At 37.0% G+C, this 19,070-nt stretch overlaps 1 protein-coding gene across 2 annotated transcripts in view; it reads right to left on the bottom strand.

Annotated features, from left to right (window-relative positions):
* Nucleotides 1-19,070, bottom strand: part of ARHGAP42 (Rho GTPase activating protein 42) — a 301,658-nt gene that overhangs the window by 227,350 nt on the left and 55,238 nt on the right. For both annotated transcript variants that reach the window (XM_037841198.1, XM_037841199.1), the window contains exon 2: nt 11,297-11,392. In XM_037841198.1, coding sequence (XP_037697126.1) covers nt 11,297-11,392 — 96 coding nt within the window. The remainder of the gene's footprint in view (nt 1-11,296; nt 11,393-19,070) is intronic.

The raw sequence follows: 19,070 nt of genomic DNA, 5'->3' as shown, positions 1-19,070 counted from the left end.
AAATAACATGCAATGTCACACTACTAACCACTTGCCTGATTACCTACTGGGAATTTCTACAAGGGATTTAACTCATAATTTAACTCATGATTCTGCACTGTCCCGACATACCATGGCTGTGTATGAACACATAAATGTGCTTATAACGCCATTCTCCTAGTAACTCAAGTGAGGAATTATCCATAATTCTTCCTTCCACACATCCAATCACCAAATGCTGCTGATCTCCCTCTTCTATCTTTACATACCCACCGTCACTATCACAGTTCAGGATCTCATGTCTTCTCTAATATGACAGCAGCCGGTCATTGGTTTCCCAACATGAATGGCTCTAAGCCATCCTAAGTACTAATGCCAGAATAAAATTCCTGAAGGTCACCTGGGACCATGTGATAGTACCTGTAAATAAATTTAAACTCCATACAAAAAGCTCTTTGGAGCCTAAGTGGCCCTAAGGTATCGTTTCCACCTATCTTAACCTGAGTTATTACTATTACTAATCTCAAACTTCACACTTTGAGATTACTAGTTACTCCTATAGTTTCCTATTTCTATGCCTTTTCTTTTACCTACAATTCCTAGCTACATCTTACCTAACCATTAAGGATCCAGCTCAAAAAACCTCCTCTTATAAGCACCCTTTGATCTCCCCAGTTGAAATTCCCTTCTCAAGTTTTGGTATCCTCATTGCATTTTTGCACTTCCTATATCTAAAGTGTTCAGCACATTCTCCTTAGTACTATAACTGATTATATTATAGTTATTTTTCACCCCCTTGCATTTTTAAGCTGAATGCAGGCTCAACAAAATTTTATTCATTTTTGCATGTACCAAATTTTCCACGAGGTTCTTCGCACTCAGAAGATATTCATCATAGGTAATGAAATCTAGAGAATAGAAAGTCCATATCAACATGAACTAAGTCACAATGTGTATATGATTTTAATTTGAAAAGCTGATTTTTTTTTCATTCTTAGGAAATCTGCACAGCAACAACGCTGGCCCATGAACACCATCTCTTGGTCTAAGGATGTGCACAAATTTGTTCTATATAACTAAAACCTTAAATTTGAGGTTTTTTCAGGTTTGTTCAGGACAGTGTGATGAGAACAGCCAGGGTCCCATACAAACATGTGACATCTACAACTTTGGTGGCTGCACTGGTGCAACACTGTAGAAATTTCCAGGAGGTAATCGGGCAAGTAATTAGTGGTGTGACTTTGCATGTTAATTAACTGCTATACTTCAGTTTACCAATCTGAAAAACAGGGAGAATTGGTGGACATTAGGAATCTGATGATACAAAAGGCACACCCCTAGAATAGATTTGTCCCCTTCTTTTGTTTTTTATTACCCTCTGCAATGGTACTTCCTTCTATGTAAGGTACAAGTCTATTGTTTAGAGTAGTGGCTTTCCACAGGCCGCAACAGACACCAAGGATGTCCATAATATTTGAGGCTCAGAAAGCCCCAACCCAGGGGATTCCACCTTACTTCCAGTCTGGAGCATAGTCAAGGAATCAAATTTTTAGAGCTTCCCACAGTTGATTCTCATGCTAGGCAATCTGACTTTGGGAGAAGCATGCTTTTTGAGAAAAATTAAGGGCTCAAACCACATTTAAGTAGGAAATGGTATACAGTTTAATCATATTTGAAAGAATCAGTCCTATTTCCATGCTTAAAGTTCATCTGTACTTTGAGTAGCAGAAGAAGTCCTGTCAGCCTTCATGGTTATGGAGGAAATAAGGCATTTTCTCTGAGTCCCAGGAATCTAGTATGACTCCAAAGCTCTTTACTCCAAAGCCCTCTGAATACTGACTCAATAACTATTCTGACTTCCATGACAGAGAAATTATCCCAAATTAGCCTTTATTTTCCATTACTTATTCCTAGATTAACTTCCAACAAGGTAAGCTTTTTTCTTTTTTGTATTTTGGGCTATTATTTCTCCCTCTATTTTTTGTTTCGTTTTTCCCCTGTAAGTCTCTTTGTTGTTCACACTCTGTCCTTATTTTTCCTCTGAGTCTTCCGTTAATCTCCAGGTGTCCATATCTTGCCTTCTAACATTTCTTTCAGTCACAATCTCTAGGCCTACCACCTTTTTCTGGTACAAACTCTCTCTACATCAAAATGGAAAGCATATTTTTATTATTTCATTCACATTCAGAAAAGCAATGTGACTCTTCTAATCTTCTGACTCACTCTGAACTTACAAAGACTTCCATGCTATAATTCATCACATATACTGATGCCAGAAAAGACTTCCTAAAGGGCAATATAAATCAAAAGATTTTAATGTCTCCTGAGAACCTACAAATTAAACTCCAGAGTACACAGCAAAACCCTTTCTGGTGGATCGCTGTGTGATGTGAGGCAGAGATGCAAGTCAAGGAACCTCAAGGACTGTCAGCAAGCCAGCACCAGAACGTTACAGGCTTTGGAGGAAAGCACAATCTTCCTGGTGACTCCACTTCAGACTTCTCCTCACCTCAAAACGTGCTTGTTTGGTGGAATTTTTAAAAAATCAACAAGGGTGACAACCACACAATTATGCAACTTGCCTGCAATTATGCAACTAGGCTGAAAGAACCTAGCTTCCAAAACTTCAGTAATTCCTCTAAGCACCTTCACAATTTTGTCATATTCCTGTACCCCTTGTGTAATATTTTCATTTAATGTATTTTTGTCTAAAATGGCTCACTTTAAAAAATAAAAATTAAATACATTAAAAAAACAAACCAACCCTTTCTGGTGTTCTCTGGCTGTCAAACCTTGTACACCAGCTAAGAGGACATTACATGCTAGATTTCTTCAGAATTGCACACATCAAGACAATGAACAGACTAAGCATACCAAGGCAAGGGAAAAATTCCAATGGTCTAGAGTGGGAAAATGCAAAGGGGAAATACAGAATTGGAGGAACTGTCTGTTCTAAATGCTTCATAACAAACCTAGTGCTGTTACAGCCAGCAAGCTTCAGAACTGGCTCCTATCCTTGCTCCTTTCACATTAAATGATTTCAAATGAGGAAATAGGTAAGTTTTTATGTGGTCATGTAAATTTAATTACATAGGAAACAGGCAGTATAGTATATAACATTGCTGTCTTGAAATTACAAATATCTGTATATTTTTAAATCACAAAAAAAATCTTTAAATATAATAATCTTCAATCTTGTGTCTCCATTCCATGTATCATGGTCTAATTTACTCTATAATGAACTTATATACTTTATCATCTAACTCCTCTGACAAGAATGCAAACTCCATTAGGGCAGGAATTGTTTCCATTGTAGATGATGACATACACTGTCTTTAGTACCCAGCACAGTGCTAATAAGTCACAGGTGCTTGATAAATATTTATTGAATGAGTGAACAAGTAAACTCAGAGTCAAAGTTCTCCTAACTTCTTCTAGAAAAATGTGAAGGAAAATTTCAGGGTTGGCTCCCGGGCTCTCCAAGGTCTCTTTCTACTCTAAAACACTAATTCTGAGATTCTAGTAAACCAGACCACATCTCTAAGTTACAAGTAGCATTTCTGATAATTAAAAAAAAAAAAAAATTAAAATCCAGAGTCCTTGTAATTCCTCAAATCCCGACCCCCACATGTACATAATAAAGAGAACAGTCCTAGAACTAGAAAAATGCAATTCCCAGGTACAAAGATATAAACTACTCCACACCAAAATTAAAGAATTACCAAGACTGAAAAAATTGGTTTTCAAAGCTCTGCAGAATTTACATTACAATTCAACACGGGTGGATAAACTCCACAAAGCAAACTAGGAAAATATAAACAAATAAAGCCTTTAAGGTTGAACTTTGAGAAATGACGTATCAATACAGACCTTTTTCCAATTTAAAAGAAGTACAAACTATGCACATAACAGCCACACAAGCCATCACTTACTTTCTGAATACCTGATGCTTACCATTATGCAATAAAACACATTTCTCTTATTAAGTAAAAAAATTCAAAAATTAATGTCATCAGGGGTCTGTTATAGTTCAGGTTTGAAATCACACGCCAACCAGGTGATTCCAATTTTACCAATATCATTCTACTAATAAAATAAATGAGATGTACTTTTACCTGTGGCTCTGTGGGTCAGTACAACCCCATTAAAAAAAAAAAAAAAAAAAAAAGTATACATAAGTTACATTATAAAGCCAGGCTACCTATGCCCAACTTTCTCCAGGGCACAAACCGAGGGAAATGGCCAGGTAAAACACTTTAAGTAAAACTTATCCAGAGCACCTTTCCTAAATTTTCCATAAGCCTGCCACGTTAATCTTTTAAAAACGCAAATATGATATCACTTCTCTGGTTAATGGCTTGCAGTAGCTTCTAGTTGACTTAAGGTTAAAATTACACATACTTAACAGGGCCTACAAGATCTTGTCTATCTCCCCAAACCCATTACATGCAATTTTCCCACCGGCTCTCTCAATTCCTCCGCAGGTTCTTCTTCCTTACCCCTTTCTTAGACTGGGATGCTCCTCTTCCCCCTCCACCTAAAAAGTCTCCAAGCTGCTTTAAGCATCACTTCCTCATCTTCCCACCCACCTGGTTTGCCTTAAAATATATTCTCTTAGCACAATATAGTTTACCTGAGTAACATTCAACACAATTGTGAATAAACAACTGTAATTTCCTGTTTAATGATGGTCTTCCCAGCAAAAATATAAATACTTAAAGGTAATGATGGTGCTTTCGATCTTGTTTGCATGTGAATAGCTGTTGCATAAGTGAGTTTTACAGATAGGAAACACAAGCACAGACAGGTTAAAAAATGTGTCAGAAAAAAAGCCACAAAAGCAGGTTTCTAACTCTAATCCCAGTCCTCTTGCTTTACCATATTGCTCTTACAGAAAAGCAAAAAAAACTATCCTATAATTAGTCTTCAAGAAATCATGGCCACCTCATTCCAACTTATAAATTTATGAATTCCTGCATTCCAAGTTGTATTGGGCCACAGTATTTATTTCACTACCTGATCATTTTGCTGAGATTATTTTTGAGCTATCATCAGTCCCTAATAATGAATAAAAGTTCCTTCCCTCCCCATCCACCTACCCTTAAATAAGCCTTTTTTGGAAAAAGCTGTGTTATCCTAAAAGAGGGACACTGCTACCATCTTATCCTTTAGCTTGTACACTTCATGAGGGCAGAATCCTTGACTACCCTTTTTACCATGAAGTCCCCAGAGACTAGCAAACACAGCGCTTATCATATAACATGTGGTCAATAGATATTAAATGAATGAAAAGAATAAAATTTACCTGTTTGAAAGTTAATATTTACAGATTACAAAAACTGTTCTAAATGATTCAGAGGTCCATGCAAAAATTATGTGTATGTGTGTACCTGTATTAACTATTTCTCTCTCAAAACTTAGTTTATCTCATCAAAAGAATCATGCTAAACATATTCAAATAAGTACAGGTTTGTATTTTTTTTTTAATATACAACTTCTACTTATGTACCTTAAAGTGATTTGTTTCTGAAATGATTTAACAGATTTTGCAGGGGGTCAATTCACTCAACAAATCTGCTATTAAGCCACTGCTACAAATAAAGCTCTAAAATATCGTGCAGGAATAAGAATGTGAATAAAACCTAGTTTCTGAACTCAAAGGGCATGTAATTTGCTAGAGACATTTAGAAGAGACTGAGCCTTCTGCGAAAAAGACTCAGGATCTAACTATGGATACTATAGCTCCCTGTTGCTACATGAGAATTTCTAAAATATTCAAGGAAAAATAAAATAAAAAGTAATGAACTAAAAACCCAAAGAACTATTTTTCATTTCTTAGAACAAAATTAATAAAGAAATGAAGTCTCAGGGGATTGATGGCTATCAGTAAGTTAAAATGCAAAAATCTTTCCAGACTTGTGACACGACAAGTTTTTCAAATAATTGTTTCAGAACCTAAGACTTTGATTTTCAAATTAACATTAAATCAAATAATATTCTTTAAAATACTGAGTTGATATAATGAAAACATCTCTCTCAAGTAACATGCTTTCTTTAACTGAAGAACTCCACCTGAAATGTGTAGAGCTTTCCCAGCTGCTACGATCCTTATTTTGTGGGTGGCTCTGTGTGGGTGCAAAAATAAGGATGGTTTAAAAAAAAAAAAAAAAAGGAAAGAAAAGAAACAATAATTCAATTGTCTGACTAAGAGCTATGAAAAAGTAAAATATGCTTCCTTTGCCGAGTTCAAAAGAAAATGTTATTTGTATAAACAATTTAGGCATTTGGAAATGTTCTGCTTTAATAGAGTACTTCCTGATTTATATAACCACATTTAAGTGGGTTGTAATGAGGGTTTGTATAACTGATGAATTTTCTTTTGATTCAGCAAATGAGAAGGTAATTTGTTTCCTTGGATTTAATTCCCCAGAAGAGTTCCATGGCCACAAACAGCTCTCCCACCATCAACTCAAGCATCACAGTATCACTAGACAAATATGAGGAGTGATTTATAAGGATGAATATCTGTCGCTCCTAACCAAATTCTGAAGACAGTCTACAAAAGCATTTTTGTTAATTTAAGATTCTGTTTGGTAGTTCATTTTTAGTAGGTATATTTTTAAGAAGGGAATGGGTTCTTTTTAACTAAAATCATTAATGATTTTTAAGTGCATTTCCTAGGTTTATAAATGTACCAGTTACTATTTTTAACCTAAATGACAGGTTTCTATACTACAGGAGAATCCCTCCAAAACATAAAAGCCAACTTTTTGCCATACCACCCACCCTAGATTATCTTATTTATATTTTGGAAAACAGGATCAAATAACTCTTTCCTATTTGACCTAACAGACACTTCCTCAAAGTGGACGGATTTTTTTGGCAAAAAGATTAATGCATTTCCCCTCCAGTAATTCCTCTAACAAGGAAACTGAAGTTTTTCCAAACACTCCTTAGAAAAATTTCTTCTACTTACCCTCAGAGCAGACAGGCCTCTGTCTGTGAATGAAGGTGAACTGAGGCTCACATTTGCATCACTTTACCACGGTAGCACGTGATGCACACCTGGCTTCTAAGAGGCAACCAATCAACAAATACAACAAATATTTGCACCTGTGCAAAGCACTGTTCTGCTCAGGAGGACAAGAAGTTCCTCTGACTTGAACTGTCTCTATTTTAAACTCCTTTCCTGTGGCCTCATCTTCCAACATACTCTCCTAATGACAGAACAGGAAAGCATAAAAGAAATAAAGAATGCAGGGAGTACTCCAGCCAACGCAGGTTCAAATTACCACCTATAAATCTGGACACATACAATTTATACATACATTTCCATATAAACATTTATTTTTTAAAATGTAGCATGCACTTTCCTACATAACTGTTAAGAACTAACAATTGTTGCTGCCATGTCTGCATACCTGCATTCAAAACAGAGTAAATACCTGAACAGGAATATACTAGTTACGTCAGAAATATGTGGGTGATAATTATGAAATATATTTTGATCTGAATAACCTAAGTGGTGACCTCATTTCTCCACTTAGGAGCTTGGAGCCATAACCTTAGTTGACAAGTGACAGTGTGTTGCCTGTCTCTACCACAGGAATTTTCTGTTTAGGTGTGTCTAAAGGAGTGAAACTCCACAGAAAATATTTACTACAAAACTGCCTCTCCTTCTTGGTAAATGTTTAATCTGTTGAGTGCAAAGCTCATCTCATCCAAGACTTTTCTGAGATTTAAGCAAGGCCATCACACAACATCACTAACCAAGCTGTTTATGCAATACTGCAGATCAACTTCACAATGGTTTCCAAGATTACAGAAAATGAATAAACTTTTCCTCATATTACTAATACTTTTATTGGCACTAGTCCAGCCTGACATTAGCTGAAATTTTGTTTTATCTAGACTTTTTTCTTAGACTTTGATTAATAATGATTTCAAACTATAGACACTAAATAGAGGAACAAAATAGAGTAACTTACATCCCTAGCCTTGTTATGGACATAAATGAGGTACTAAGATTTCAATCTTTTGCTCTCCTATACTCTAATGTGCTAAATTAACTGAGCAAAACATACTGTCTCATAGGCAGATTCACAGTAAGAACTTCAGGCTGTTTGAACTGAACCACTGTAAGTGGCATTTTCAACACAACAGCATTTTATTTTCTGTAAAGATAGCCTTTTCCTTACTAGTAGTGAGGTTTAAAACCCGGGCACATGACTTACTCTGGGATAGTATCAATTCCCATCCATTTACTTGTGCCAGGACTGATGCAGTGTATTGTTTTTTTGCATTTGCATATATAATACTGTAGAATTATAGTTAAATAATGGTACATATATAAATTTATTATTTGAGAGCAGGACTAAATCTTATACCAGTTTGCACTCACTTCCAACCTCTCCATTACCAATTTCCAAGTCACAAGTACCCAGCATTGTATTGCTAATGCAATATCTATACTCAAGTCAAAAAGCCAAATCAGTACAAAAAGTGGACAATTAGAGCAGCTGTGAGAAGTTAAGTTAATGGAATCAATAGACTACTCCAGTTCTGCAGTGAGAATATAAAAGGGAGCACTCGAAGGCTCACCTGCAGTTCATTTATATTCTTAGAGAACGGAGGTGCCATGACCTTGTGCTGCTCTTGATGGAAAGGAAAGGGCTAAAAGGAGAGAGCTGGATGCTGCCTTCCTTGGAACCTCAGTCCTAGAAACAAGACCTGTTCTCTGGGCCACAGGTATCACCCCTCTGGGTCCCAGACAACAATTCCATTTTACTTCCTTCCAAGCCAGCCATTTCAGCAAGCGCAAGGCCAAAAAAGGTGGGAGAAGGAGGAGGATAAATTTACAGGACAAACACAAGCAGATGGAGCTAACAAACTCCCAGCACAACTTCCACAAATTAAATAATTAGATTGTTATAGTAACAGCACCTGCTTTTCCTTACTTCGCTCAAAATCTGTTTTTCCACCCTAATCAACTGTAAGGACATTGAAAACAGACGTCTTACTCATCTTCCTATTGCCCTCCAACCCATTCCCACAATATCTTACATGCAGAAAGTCTACAAATGTCTTGGCTTTGCAAATCATTTAGGACTGATATTGCTCATTTAAAACAGATGAGTTTTTCTGTAAGTCACTGCATTTTGCATTCACATCATCTGTGAGTCTCAAGACTACTCCGGCTGTGAGCATTGTGGCTATGACTCAGTGCTAAGTCACAGCAGTCCCTATTTCATTCCCCCTTCATCAAATCAGAGGAATACAGAAGTCGAAATTTTGGAGCTTGAACAAACTATTATAAAGAATGTTGCAACGCTTTACCTTTTAATGCAGACTTGAAGGTGATGATGGAGGATAAGTATAACCTTCGCACTCCACCTACACCGCAGACCTTACCCTTTAGTCTCAGGGATACATTTCTCAGGTCACTGTCTTTGGTACAACAGCTTGGGTATATCTCCATAACTCCTCCAGGTCAGGGATGATTCTTCAAAATTCACTTTTATTTTTAACTGTTTATACTGTATTTTGGGGGCTCAGTTTCTAAATGATAATGCTAACATATCAGCACTTGAGTAGTCTTTTATCTGACGAGGTATATGTTACAATGCCTATGTTGGTGGCCAGGCACCTATGACATGATGGCAAGAAGGGGCATTGTGGTGGATAATCCCACTCATCCTGCAGAGTGGAGGACGGCATCTGCTTGAGGTCCATGTCCTCTCCCTCCTTCTTGCGAGTGTCTCCCTAACTATATCTCAGCCAAGCGGCAGGCATGGCTCAGGCCCCTTTCATCACAGAACAGAGAAGCCTGCAGCCAGCCGCCATGCTTCACATGGATGCCAAGAGAGGAGCCCACCTCCACCTATCCTTCAGATGGACTAACACTCCTTAAGGAACAAGCATATATGGTGACCACGTGGCATGCTGCCTCAGGCTGCCAACTTGACCATGATGGTGTATGCATAACGTACATTCCATATGCAGAAACAGTCTGTCAAAGGCAGCACTCTACACTCTGCCCAGTGATTTCTCCAGAAGGAACTCTTGTGACTGCAAGCAAGCTAAAGCAATGAATCAGAGACTCATTGAGCTTATCTTCTCCTGGGATAATACTGTTCTTTCATTTCACAGTTAGCCTGATACTTGCTACTGAGGTTTGCAGAACTAATAAAATATGTTGTTCAGAGATATATATATAACTGGCAAAACTATAGAAGAAAAATCAAAGGTGAGATCAAAGGAGAGAAATGTGATTGGAGAGGTATGCTGGGGACCTCTGTATTCCTGCTACTCAAAGTAAGGTCCGTGGACCAGCAACACTGGCCTCATAGGAGAGTTTGTTAGAAATGCCGAATCTCGGGCTCCACCCGAGACCTACCGAATAAGAATCTGCATTTAATGAGATGGCCGGGTGTTTCATATGCACATGAATTTTGAGAATCGCTGTTGTAAGTACTGGTAATATTTTGTTTTTACACCTAGAAGGTATACATACACAGTCTTATTCTCCACAATGTACACACACCATATACTCTTCTAAGTATGTGAAATATCTCTAATCCAGCCTAAAAAGGAACTCACATCTACCAACTAACAAACAGGGATTGTTCAAAAGCAGGGAAGAAAATGCTAGATAAATCCAATCTTCAAACAGTATAATTTCAGAGATCATATAACCAACCTCTTCAATTTAAGGGGAAATGAAACCATCTGATTCAGGAAGGGCCACTCCATCCCCAAGGTAAGACTGCTAAATTACTGGAGCAAACTCAGATTAGGGCTCCAGTCCCATCCTGATCCTCAGTAAAGTTTTTTGTCTAATCCTGTAATAACACTGGTTTAATGGATCATGACTGATTTTGGGGGGGTGGGGGGGGGGGGTGAGAGAATACTCAAGTTAAAAAACAAGTCAGTACTAAGTAATAAAATGTGAGATAAGTCTTAAAAGCCATGAATGGTATACTTAATAGACATCTAATGTTTTTTTTTAAAACAAATAATTCTTTTTGAGGCAGAAACAAGCATTTTTATCCACATTTTCTAAGAGAGCTAAGCTGAGTCACACAATAATTAATTGAATTACTTACAGAACAAACCACCAGAGCCTCAATTTAAAAATAATTTATAATATTCTCTTTCACAGACACCAAAAATCACCCGGATAAAACTATCATAGTCAGAGAATATCTTAAATGTTTATTATTTGGGTGTGTGAGTCTGATTTCAATGAAAGGAAAATCTGAGATAAACGTCAAAGAGGATCAGTATCACTTAGAATATTGAAGAACAATGTACTCACCAATACTAATTTCATCATCTGTTTCAGCATCACCAATACATTCAAACTGGAAATCTTGCAGTGACTGCGAAAATTTCTGTACTGCCATAGACAGATCTGCAATTAAAGGTTTTAAAAAAAAAAAAAAAATCATCAGGTAAACATACCATGAAATGCTCAAGAGTTTCTATATATAATATGAAGTAATTTTATTTTAATGTTATATATATTAGAAACTATCAAAATAGCAGCTAGACAAACTTAAGCAGAAGTTAAGAGACTACTAAATAAATATTTCAGAAACCTGATCTGCTCTGTCCAAAGGAGATTAACACCTTTAAGAAAGGGTTTTGGTACGGGATATGTATTATCCGTAAGCCAGTTTCCCAAAGTCTTTATCAAAAAATTACCACTCATGCAGTATAAATGGAGCATTTATAAGAAAGAAGGAATCTACTGGGGTTTCTAATAGGGGAAAACAAAAAAATTCAACCCTTGATTTGGAAGGGTTACTGATGTTGTTTATAGAGACTGAGGAGAAGGTAGGGAATGTATTTTTACCAATAAATAACAGTTTTGATCTAGAAGCTGAAAGATGTCCTAAAAGATTGTTTACTAATAATATCATGGTTTACAGGAGACCTCAAGCTAAACATATGCCTCAATCATGACTGTAATCTGAACAAGGCCTACAGTCTGATTAAACCCAGAAAAATAATTCGTCTTTAAGAATTTCATTATTCCTGGGCAGAATAAAGAAAATCCCAGAATATTAAGAAGTACATCCTTGGGAGGCAATAGCCTGGGATGCCATTTAACATCGTGGTTAAGACTGCACACTCTGGAGTAAAACTGCCTGGAATGAAATCTAAGCCCTGCCCTTCACTAGCTTTGTGGCCTTAGGCAAATTATTTAACTCCTCTTGGTCCGTTTCTTCATCTGTAAAGACAGAGCACTAATGGCATAAACACCTCATAGGGGTGTTTAGAGGATTAAACAAGTTAATATTTACAAAGGGCTGCTGCAAACAGTGTCTGACACTCAATGAGTGTTAAATAAAATTAAAAAGAAACAAACCTGACTGTGCAGCATCAGGGGATTTTTAAAGGTCCTGTTTCTCAGAGCTACTCAAATCATTTCGGTAGACCTTCCACAGATGTCTCCCGTAGTAGAAAAAATATATTTTTCTAGAATTCACACTCCACCTCTTTTAAAAGTATCTCCCAAGGGTTCAGGTCAGATACCCCACTCACACTTAATTGGAACAAAGGAACAATTGTGGCCCCATGCCTAGATATGACCCCAGGGCTTACTGTGGCACTCCTACCCTTCATGAAACCCAAACCCGAGTACCTGTCAAAGTACCTGTCAAAGAAGATACTCGTTAATTTTGCTCCACTGTGATCCAAAGACCCACCAATACAGTCACCAGAGACAATTCTGAAGACCACAGGCAGCCATTCAAGTCACAGAGAGGCTGTTTTTTTTTGATCACACAGAGATTAGATAGACAGACAGACAGATACTAGATCTCATTTAGAAAATAAGTAATAATGTTCTGGCAAGGACATGCCGCTAACAGATTAACACCTCTTCCCACTAAATGGATAAAACTTTGGGACCTGCTGTATGTTCTACCTCCAGTTCAAGAGTGAGGAAAAGTCTGTCAGCTAAAGAACCTTTCTGCTTTGGGCTTTCAAGAAGAAAAATGAAGAGAGCTTCTTTAATGAATTATTAACCAATGAGAAAAAGTGCTTACTCAGAACCAGACTTCACCAATCAACCTTCAGAACTTGGACAATCACTCATCCTTCCTAAGACTATTCTTCTTTTCAATACAACACAGAATTAATATTTCTCTCACGGGGTTGTTATGAAAACTAAGTGAGGTATGTGCCTGGTACATACTAGGCAACTCAACAGAAGGCATAAGTTATTACCACTTGGTCCAGCTCATAAAGGTGGGAAAACAGACTGGCTTTTCAGGCAAGGGGCACTGTATATGTTTATCTGACCTGCCATCCATTTTTCTTCTCAGCAACCCACACATGGTGTTCAGGAGATGGGCAGTGTACATGTCTGGCTAAGGGTGGAGAAAACCAGTATCACGACAAGGCAAAGAAAGAAAGGTGACTCCTAAATGCAGGTTCTTTCTTCTGAGACTTGGGAAAAGCATATCATTTAATGTCCCTCTTTTTTTACATGTACAATATAAAGCCTTATGCTCAACTGGATATGAAGCCACAGATGCAACGCCTACAACAGAGGGGAGACTTGGAGTTGTATGGGCAAATCAGGATGCTTAGAAACCCTATAACAGATATTTTTCCTTCTCTCAGAATTGCTGGCTCAAAAATCTTTTAAATAAAGGTGATTCACATCTTATATACAGAACATGATTTTTAAATCTAATTAAATATTTAAATCATTATTGAATTTTAAAGTGTCACAGTGATAATAGTAGAATCAACATTTTCTCTTAAATACAAAAAGAAAGATCAAGTGAATAAAAACATGTCAAGCAGGGGATCTAGTTAAGATCTCCTTATCTTTACACAACCATTAGAATTTGAAGACAAAGAAAAGATCCTAGTCTGAGCCACCATGGGCCACATCCTAAGGTAAAGAAAGAAGAATAACGTTCATTTACTACTAAGCAAGGTCGTGCATGGCAAAGATGCCACATGTACCCTCCACACCACTTTTGAAGTCCTTTCCATTCACCTGACTTGCTACGTAAGCATAGGATGTCCTCACATGTGTTCACATTACAGCTTGGAAGAAATTCCACTGGGCTTTAATTAGTCAGTAATGCCTTATTGTCAAAGAGTAGGGCCCATGATTAGCTGATGCTAATAAAACACTAACCCTCATTGAGTAAGAGAAACACAAAACGTGTAGTAAATAGTTAATGATAACTTTTTCTTACGTGTAGAATTATGAGCTGGGGTCTACCTGTTACTTTAGAACTGTTAATGGAATTAATTTTATAATGTTAGCTATGGAAGTGAGCTATATTTAGTGTCAGAACAAGTTCAACTAGTTAGTCCATTAGCGTAAAGTAGTCCTCCTTTGAAATCCAGTTCTTTTGTAATTAGATTTAAATAAGACTCACAGGAGCAGTTTATCCAGCTATACATGCTACAGAGTTATCATATTCATACTACCATGCAGAAGGCAGACAGTATAGAGCAATGGGAATATAAAGGTAAAAACAAGATAGGTCCCAGCCTCCAAAAGGGCACAGTACAGTAGGCATGTAAATAAATCATAGAGGGCAATCAATAAGTTCTCTAACAGAGATTAATAACAATTTGTTTTACACTTTGGATGGTTTTATGGTATGTGAATATATTTCAATAAAAAAAAGATTAGGTTAAAAAAATTAACAATTACAAGAACACATATGGTACTTACCGTGTGCCTGATAAATTTTCAAGCACTTAACACAAATTAACCCATTAATCCTAATAGCCATATAAAATAAATGTTATCACCCCCATTTTACAGATGAAGACACTTAGGCATGAAGAGGTGATGTGACTTCTCCAAGGTCACACAGCTACTAAGAAGCAGAGCCAGAATTTCAACTAAGGAACTCTAGCTCCAAAATCCCTGCTTAGCCAGACTGCCCTACCGCTTCACACACAGACTTAAAATTAATGTGACAAATAAGAAGGCACAATCGGTTCTGCTTGAGGGCATCACAGAAGGGCTTCTACGAAGAATTAACAAGAACAGACTTGAAAGATGTGAGAATGCACCAGTAATGTCAAAGTAACAATGTGTCCAAAATCTTCCAAAAGGCATCTTTTACTACACAGACCACATCCAACTATGTTCACAGCAAGCTGAGGTGCTGGTTATACCCTGAAATAAACCATTTACTCTCTTGCATCCATATTTTATTATTTTTATTCCACCTTATTGGAATATATTATTCCCCCATGTTCTATCATCATGGTCTCCTTGAGATTTCTCTCAAGCCCCTATTTCCTCCACAAAAGCCCTCCCCTTGCAAATGACATTATCTCTTCCTTTACACAGCCCACTATACTTTGTGACTCTCCTGCCATGCTTTCACTTTTTTACCTTTTATCCTAGTTATCCATAAACCTGGTTTAGCCACCTTAATTTAATATAAGTGTACTAAAGGTAGGAAATGTTCCCAATCTATAAATACTACCCAAATATCTACCACAATACATAATAAGAGCTCAAGTGTCGAAACCATCAGTTTCTGAAAGGTGGGTAAATACTCCAAATTCCTAGATGCCCTTCACCTTCCCTTCCCTCTCACACTCTTGCAAGCACCTGATGTGACTTTTTCAATGACTTAAATAACATGGGTTATCCACTTTGAAAATAATAATAATAATAATAATAATATAATAATAATAATGATAATAGAGATGCTTTACTGTTTACAAGAAGCTTTAAATATGCATTTGCAATAAGAATAGTAATAGTGTTGATAAGATGTTTTATAGTTTCAGAGTTCTTACATATTTTTCTCAGTTCTTAGACAATGCTATGAGGGCTGTAATAAATTGCCCAGAGTCTCAGAGCTGGACTTCAATCTGGACAGTGCTGTCTCCAAAACTGGATGCTCTTTTGACTGCATTCCATAGCTAATTCCCAAAGAATTACATTACTTCTTTATGAAGGGAATGTGAGCCTGTAGACAACATCTAACAAATCCCTTACCTGCTGTAAGAATTCTAAGATAGCAAGACTCCATATGCTGGTCTATAAGTAGAGAAAGAGTTATAGAATAAGTTAGCAGCAAATGTACATGGTCATTATGAAACACTATCCGAAAGTCAAAGGAGAGTGGACACTAATTCCTGAAACGTCTGATGCCACAAGATAACTAAATAATGCTCTAGCTGTTACGCTTCTTGAAGGTAGGTATCATATTATTTATCTCTGTTTGCCCTTAGTGCCTAATATAAGCAGACGCTCAAAAAAAAAAAATAAAAATGAAATAAATGTGAACAAATGCCAAAGTGTTCCCAGTATTAAGGATCTCCTAGAGATAGAGTACTGAGAAGTGAGAGGCTTACCAGTACTGAGCATACACAAGTATAACCACGTGCCTTAATATGAAGCCTATATTACATGCCAGAATATGTCAAGGAATTGACAAATAAACCCTGGTTTTTAATAACTGCAGTTATGTTTTTAGTGTTCTCTCAGGGAACTATAAATGTCAGATTGTTTGATGGAGAAAAGTGAGAGAAAAAGAACTCTGGGTATGGCAAAGTGTAAGAAAAACACCATGAGCACTTCTTATTAATACAAATCATTTTTATGGCTCTTACGTAGACTGAATTTTAAAATGCCAACTATGCTATTTTCTATTTTATATAAATGGCTAGAAAAGAACGGCTGTCTGATTTTAACAATTTAAAGTCTTCATAAAGAGGGCCAAGAGCAAAAACTTGGTACAGAGTTGGTCACTCAATAAACGTGTGAGGAGCTAAAGTGAAATTAATTGGGTAGAAACTGAACAAAGGGATTCTCCTAGAAGGCCTTGAAAAGCATCGTCCTGAAGCAGTGGCCACATCCACAGAAGGTCATCACAGACAGAATTACCAGGGAGCAAAGGGGCCCTGATGTTTTTGTTCATTCCCAGAAATGCAAAAAGCTAGTCTAGACTACTAAATTAATGTGCTGTGTTCTAGGATGGATCAAACTGGTGGTTCTGGCACTTTAATTCTGGTAAAACAAATCAGCCTAACTTTATACTGCCTCATTCATTTTTACACTACAAGTATCCTCAGGGTCTTATTTCTGCATCTTGTTTTGCAGTGGATGCATCCGCCCTTCTGGCATGTGATATAAGTCAGAGCATCTGTTTTTGGTGATAAACTAAATTCTTATGTGATGAAGGTATTCAGATCCAGAAAGACATCGTTCATTACTACCAATCATTTTTTCACAGCATAGAGACATGGATGCCAATCCAGGGACTGCCACTTACCAGCAATGTGTTTTAGAGCAAGCACTAGGCCTCTCTGAATCTCAGGTTTCTCGTGTGCGAAAGGAAGACACTAATCCCTGGCAAGACTGTCATGAATATTACATGAAAGTGTCTTAGTGCTATGTCTGGTAAAGAACAAAACTTGAAATACTGGCTCTCAACAACTATTAACCACTATTTATTATGATGGTAAATACAGAATATGAAATATTTTCGTTGTAAGCATAACACATTTAATCTGTGGATTATATTACCATCTTCAGGAGGGCTTCAGTGAAAATAAATAGTGAAGCCCCATCAACCTATAATCCCATAAATGATATGTGCCTGGCAAGCAGTTCCAGAAGATCCCAGCCTAAAAATAACAAACAGGAACCAATATTTGGCTAGATTTTTTCCACAGTTTCTATAAAGCTACAAATTCCACAAAAATTAAAAATGAAAACCACAAAGACTTCACTGTTGCTACAACCCAAAATAAAAATAGAAAGTTCAAAGGCTGAAATGAACCACCCGTCTTCCTACCCTGGGGGAAAACTGGGGAAAAAACTTGAAAAGCAGGGTAAAGAAGCAATGGAGTGCCACAGTTTCTCCAGATTCTCCATCTCCTTTTGAGATTTCTCTTTCTCAGACTCTTTCCTTCAGAAAAGGACAATGTGTCTTTACCTCATTCTACCTCAATTTTGCTATCTTTTAAAAAGATCTATCCATCCATATGCAGGTAACAATTAGATGATTGAAGTTGGGACACAAAATATCCCCGTTGCTTTTTTTTTTCCCCTGCACTGGCAAAATACTGAGTTATACAACATAGAGAAGTTTCCAGTTTTCCTAAATTTCCAGGTAACACAAGAATGGCCAGGGACATTTTCCCTGTGCTCCCTGGTCTGCCTTCCCTAGTCTCATTCTTATTTCCCACTGTTTGCCAAGCATTTGAAAATTACTCTTATCAGCAACAGACTCAATAACTGAAAGACTTTTAGCTTCCCAGATGCTTTTCTCTTGACTTCTTGAACTCTCTCTCCATTCCAAAAAACTGATTTTGTAAGGGCATCTGATCCTATCTTTCAAGTCAGTCTTTTGCTAACTCTTATACCTTACTTCTCCACAGCCTTCCCTTGGTATCTCACACCAAATACATTTTTAGCTAAATCATGAATTCACTAGTATAATTTCCTTTTAAAGAACCATGTTTATAAGCTGTTACAAGGCAATTCAAGCATATCATCTTCCTTTCAGGTATTTTAACCCTTTCTTTCTCTCACCCTACTCTCTGCATACTCAATATTCCAACCACACAAACAAATCTAAACTTCACTCTCTCTATAGCTATGAAGTCATTCTCCATGTTGGAAACATTTCCTCTGTGCCATTCAAATGTCTTCAAATAGAGAGAGATTTAGAGCTCCACAATTGCAAAGCAGGGGCTAAAATATCACTAAGATGTCAAGATTTGTTGTACAAGAGCCGCTGGCTGTACTTGAGGATGGTGCACGCAGCTTCATTTAGTCCTTTTAAAGCACCATTAAGTTATATCTCTTTCTAGATTAACTAATCCTAAAATTACCCTAAATAATCCAGTCAGGACAGGACCACAGCTGATGTCAGATACCAAATACTGATATCCTTATGAAACACTGCAATGTGCTACAAGTTCAGAAAGTCACGGATATTCTTACTGTACCTTGCTTGGTGCCACAATTTCTATCTGAAAAATTAAAAAAAAAAATTATTTTTATCCAGTCTTAACTTTTTATCCAGCTTTAATTTTTTTAAATGCATATATTTTGGGCAAAAGTAGAATTCATA

Source organism: Choloepus didactylus, chromosome 6, assembly GCF_015220235.1.
Source record: "Choloepus didactylus isolate mChoDid1 chromosome 6, mChoDid1.pri, whole genome shotgun sequence".
In the NCBI taxonomy this organism is placed as follows: Eukaryota; Metazoa; Chordata; class Mammalia; order Pilosa; family Megalonychidae; genus Choloepus; species Choloepus didactylus.
This window is presented reverse-complemented; position numbering and strand designations above follow the sequence as displayed.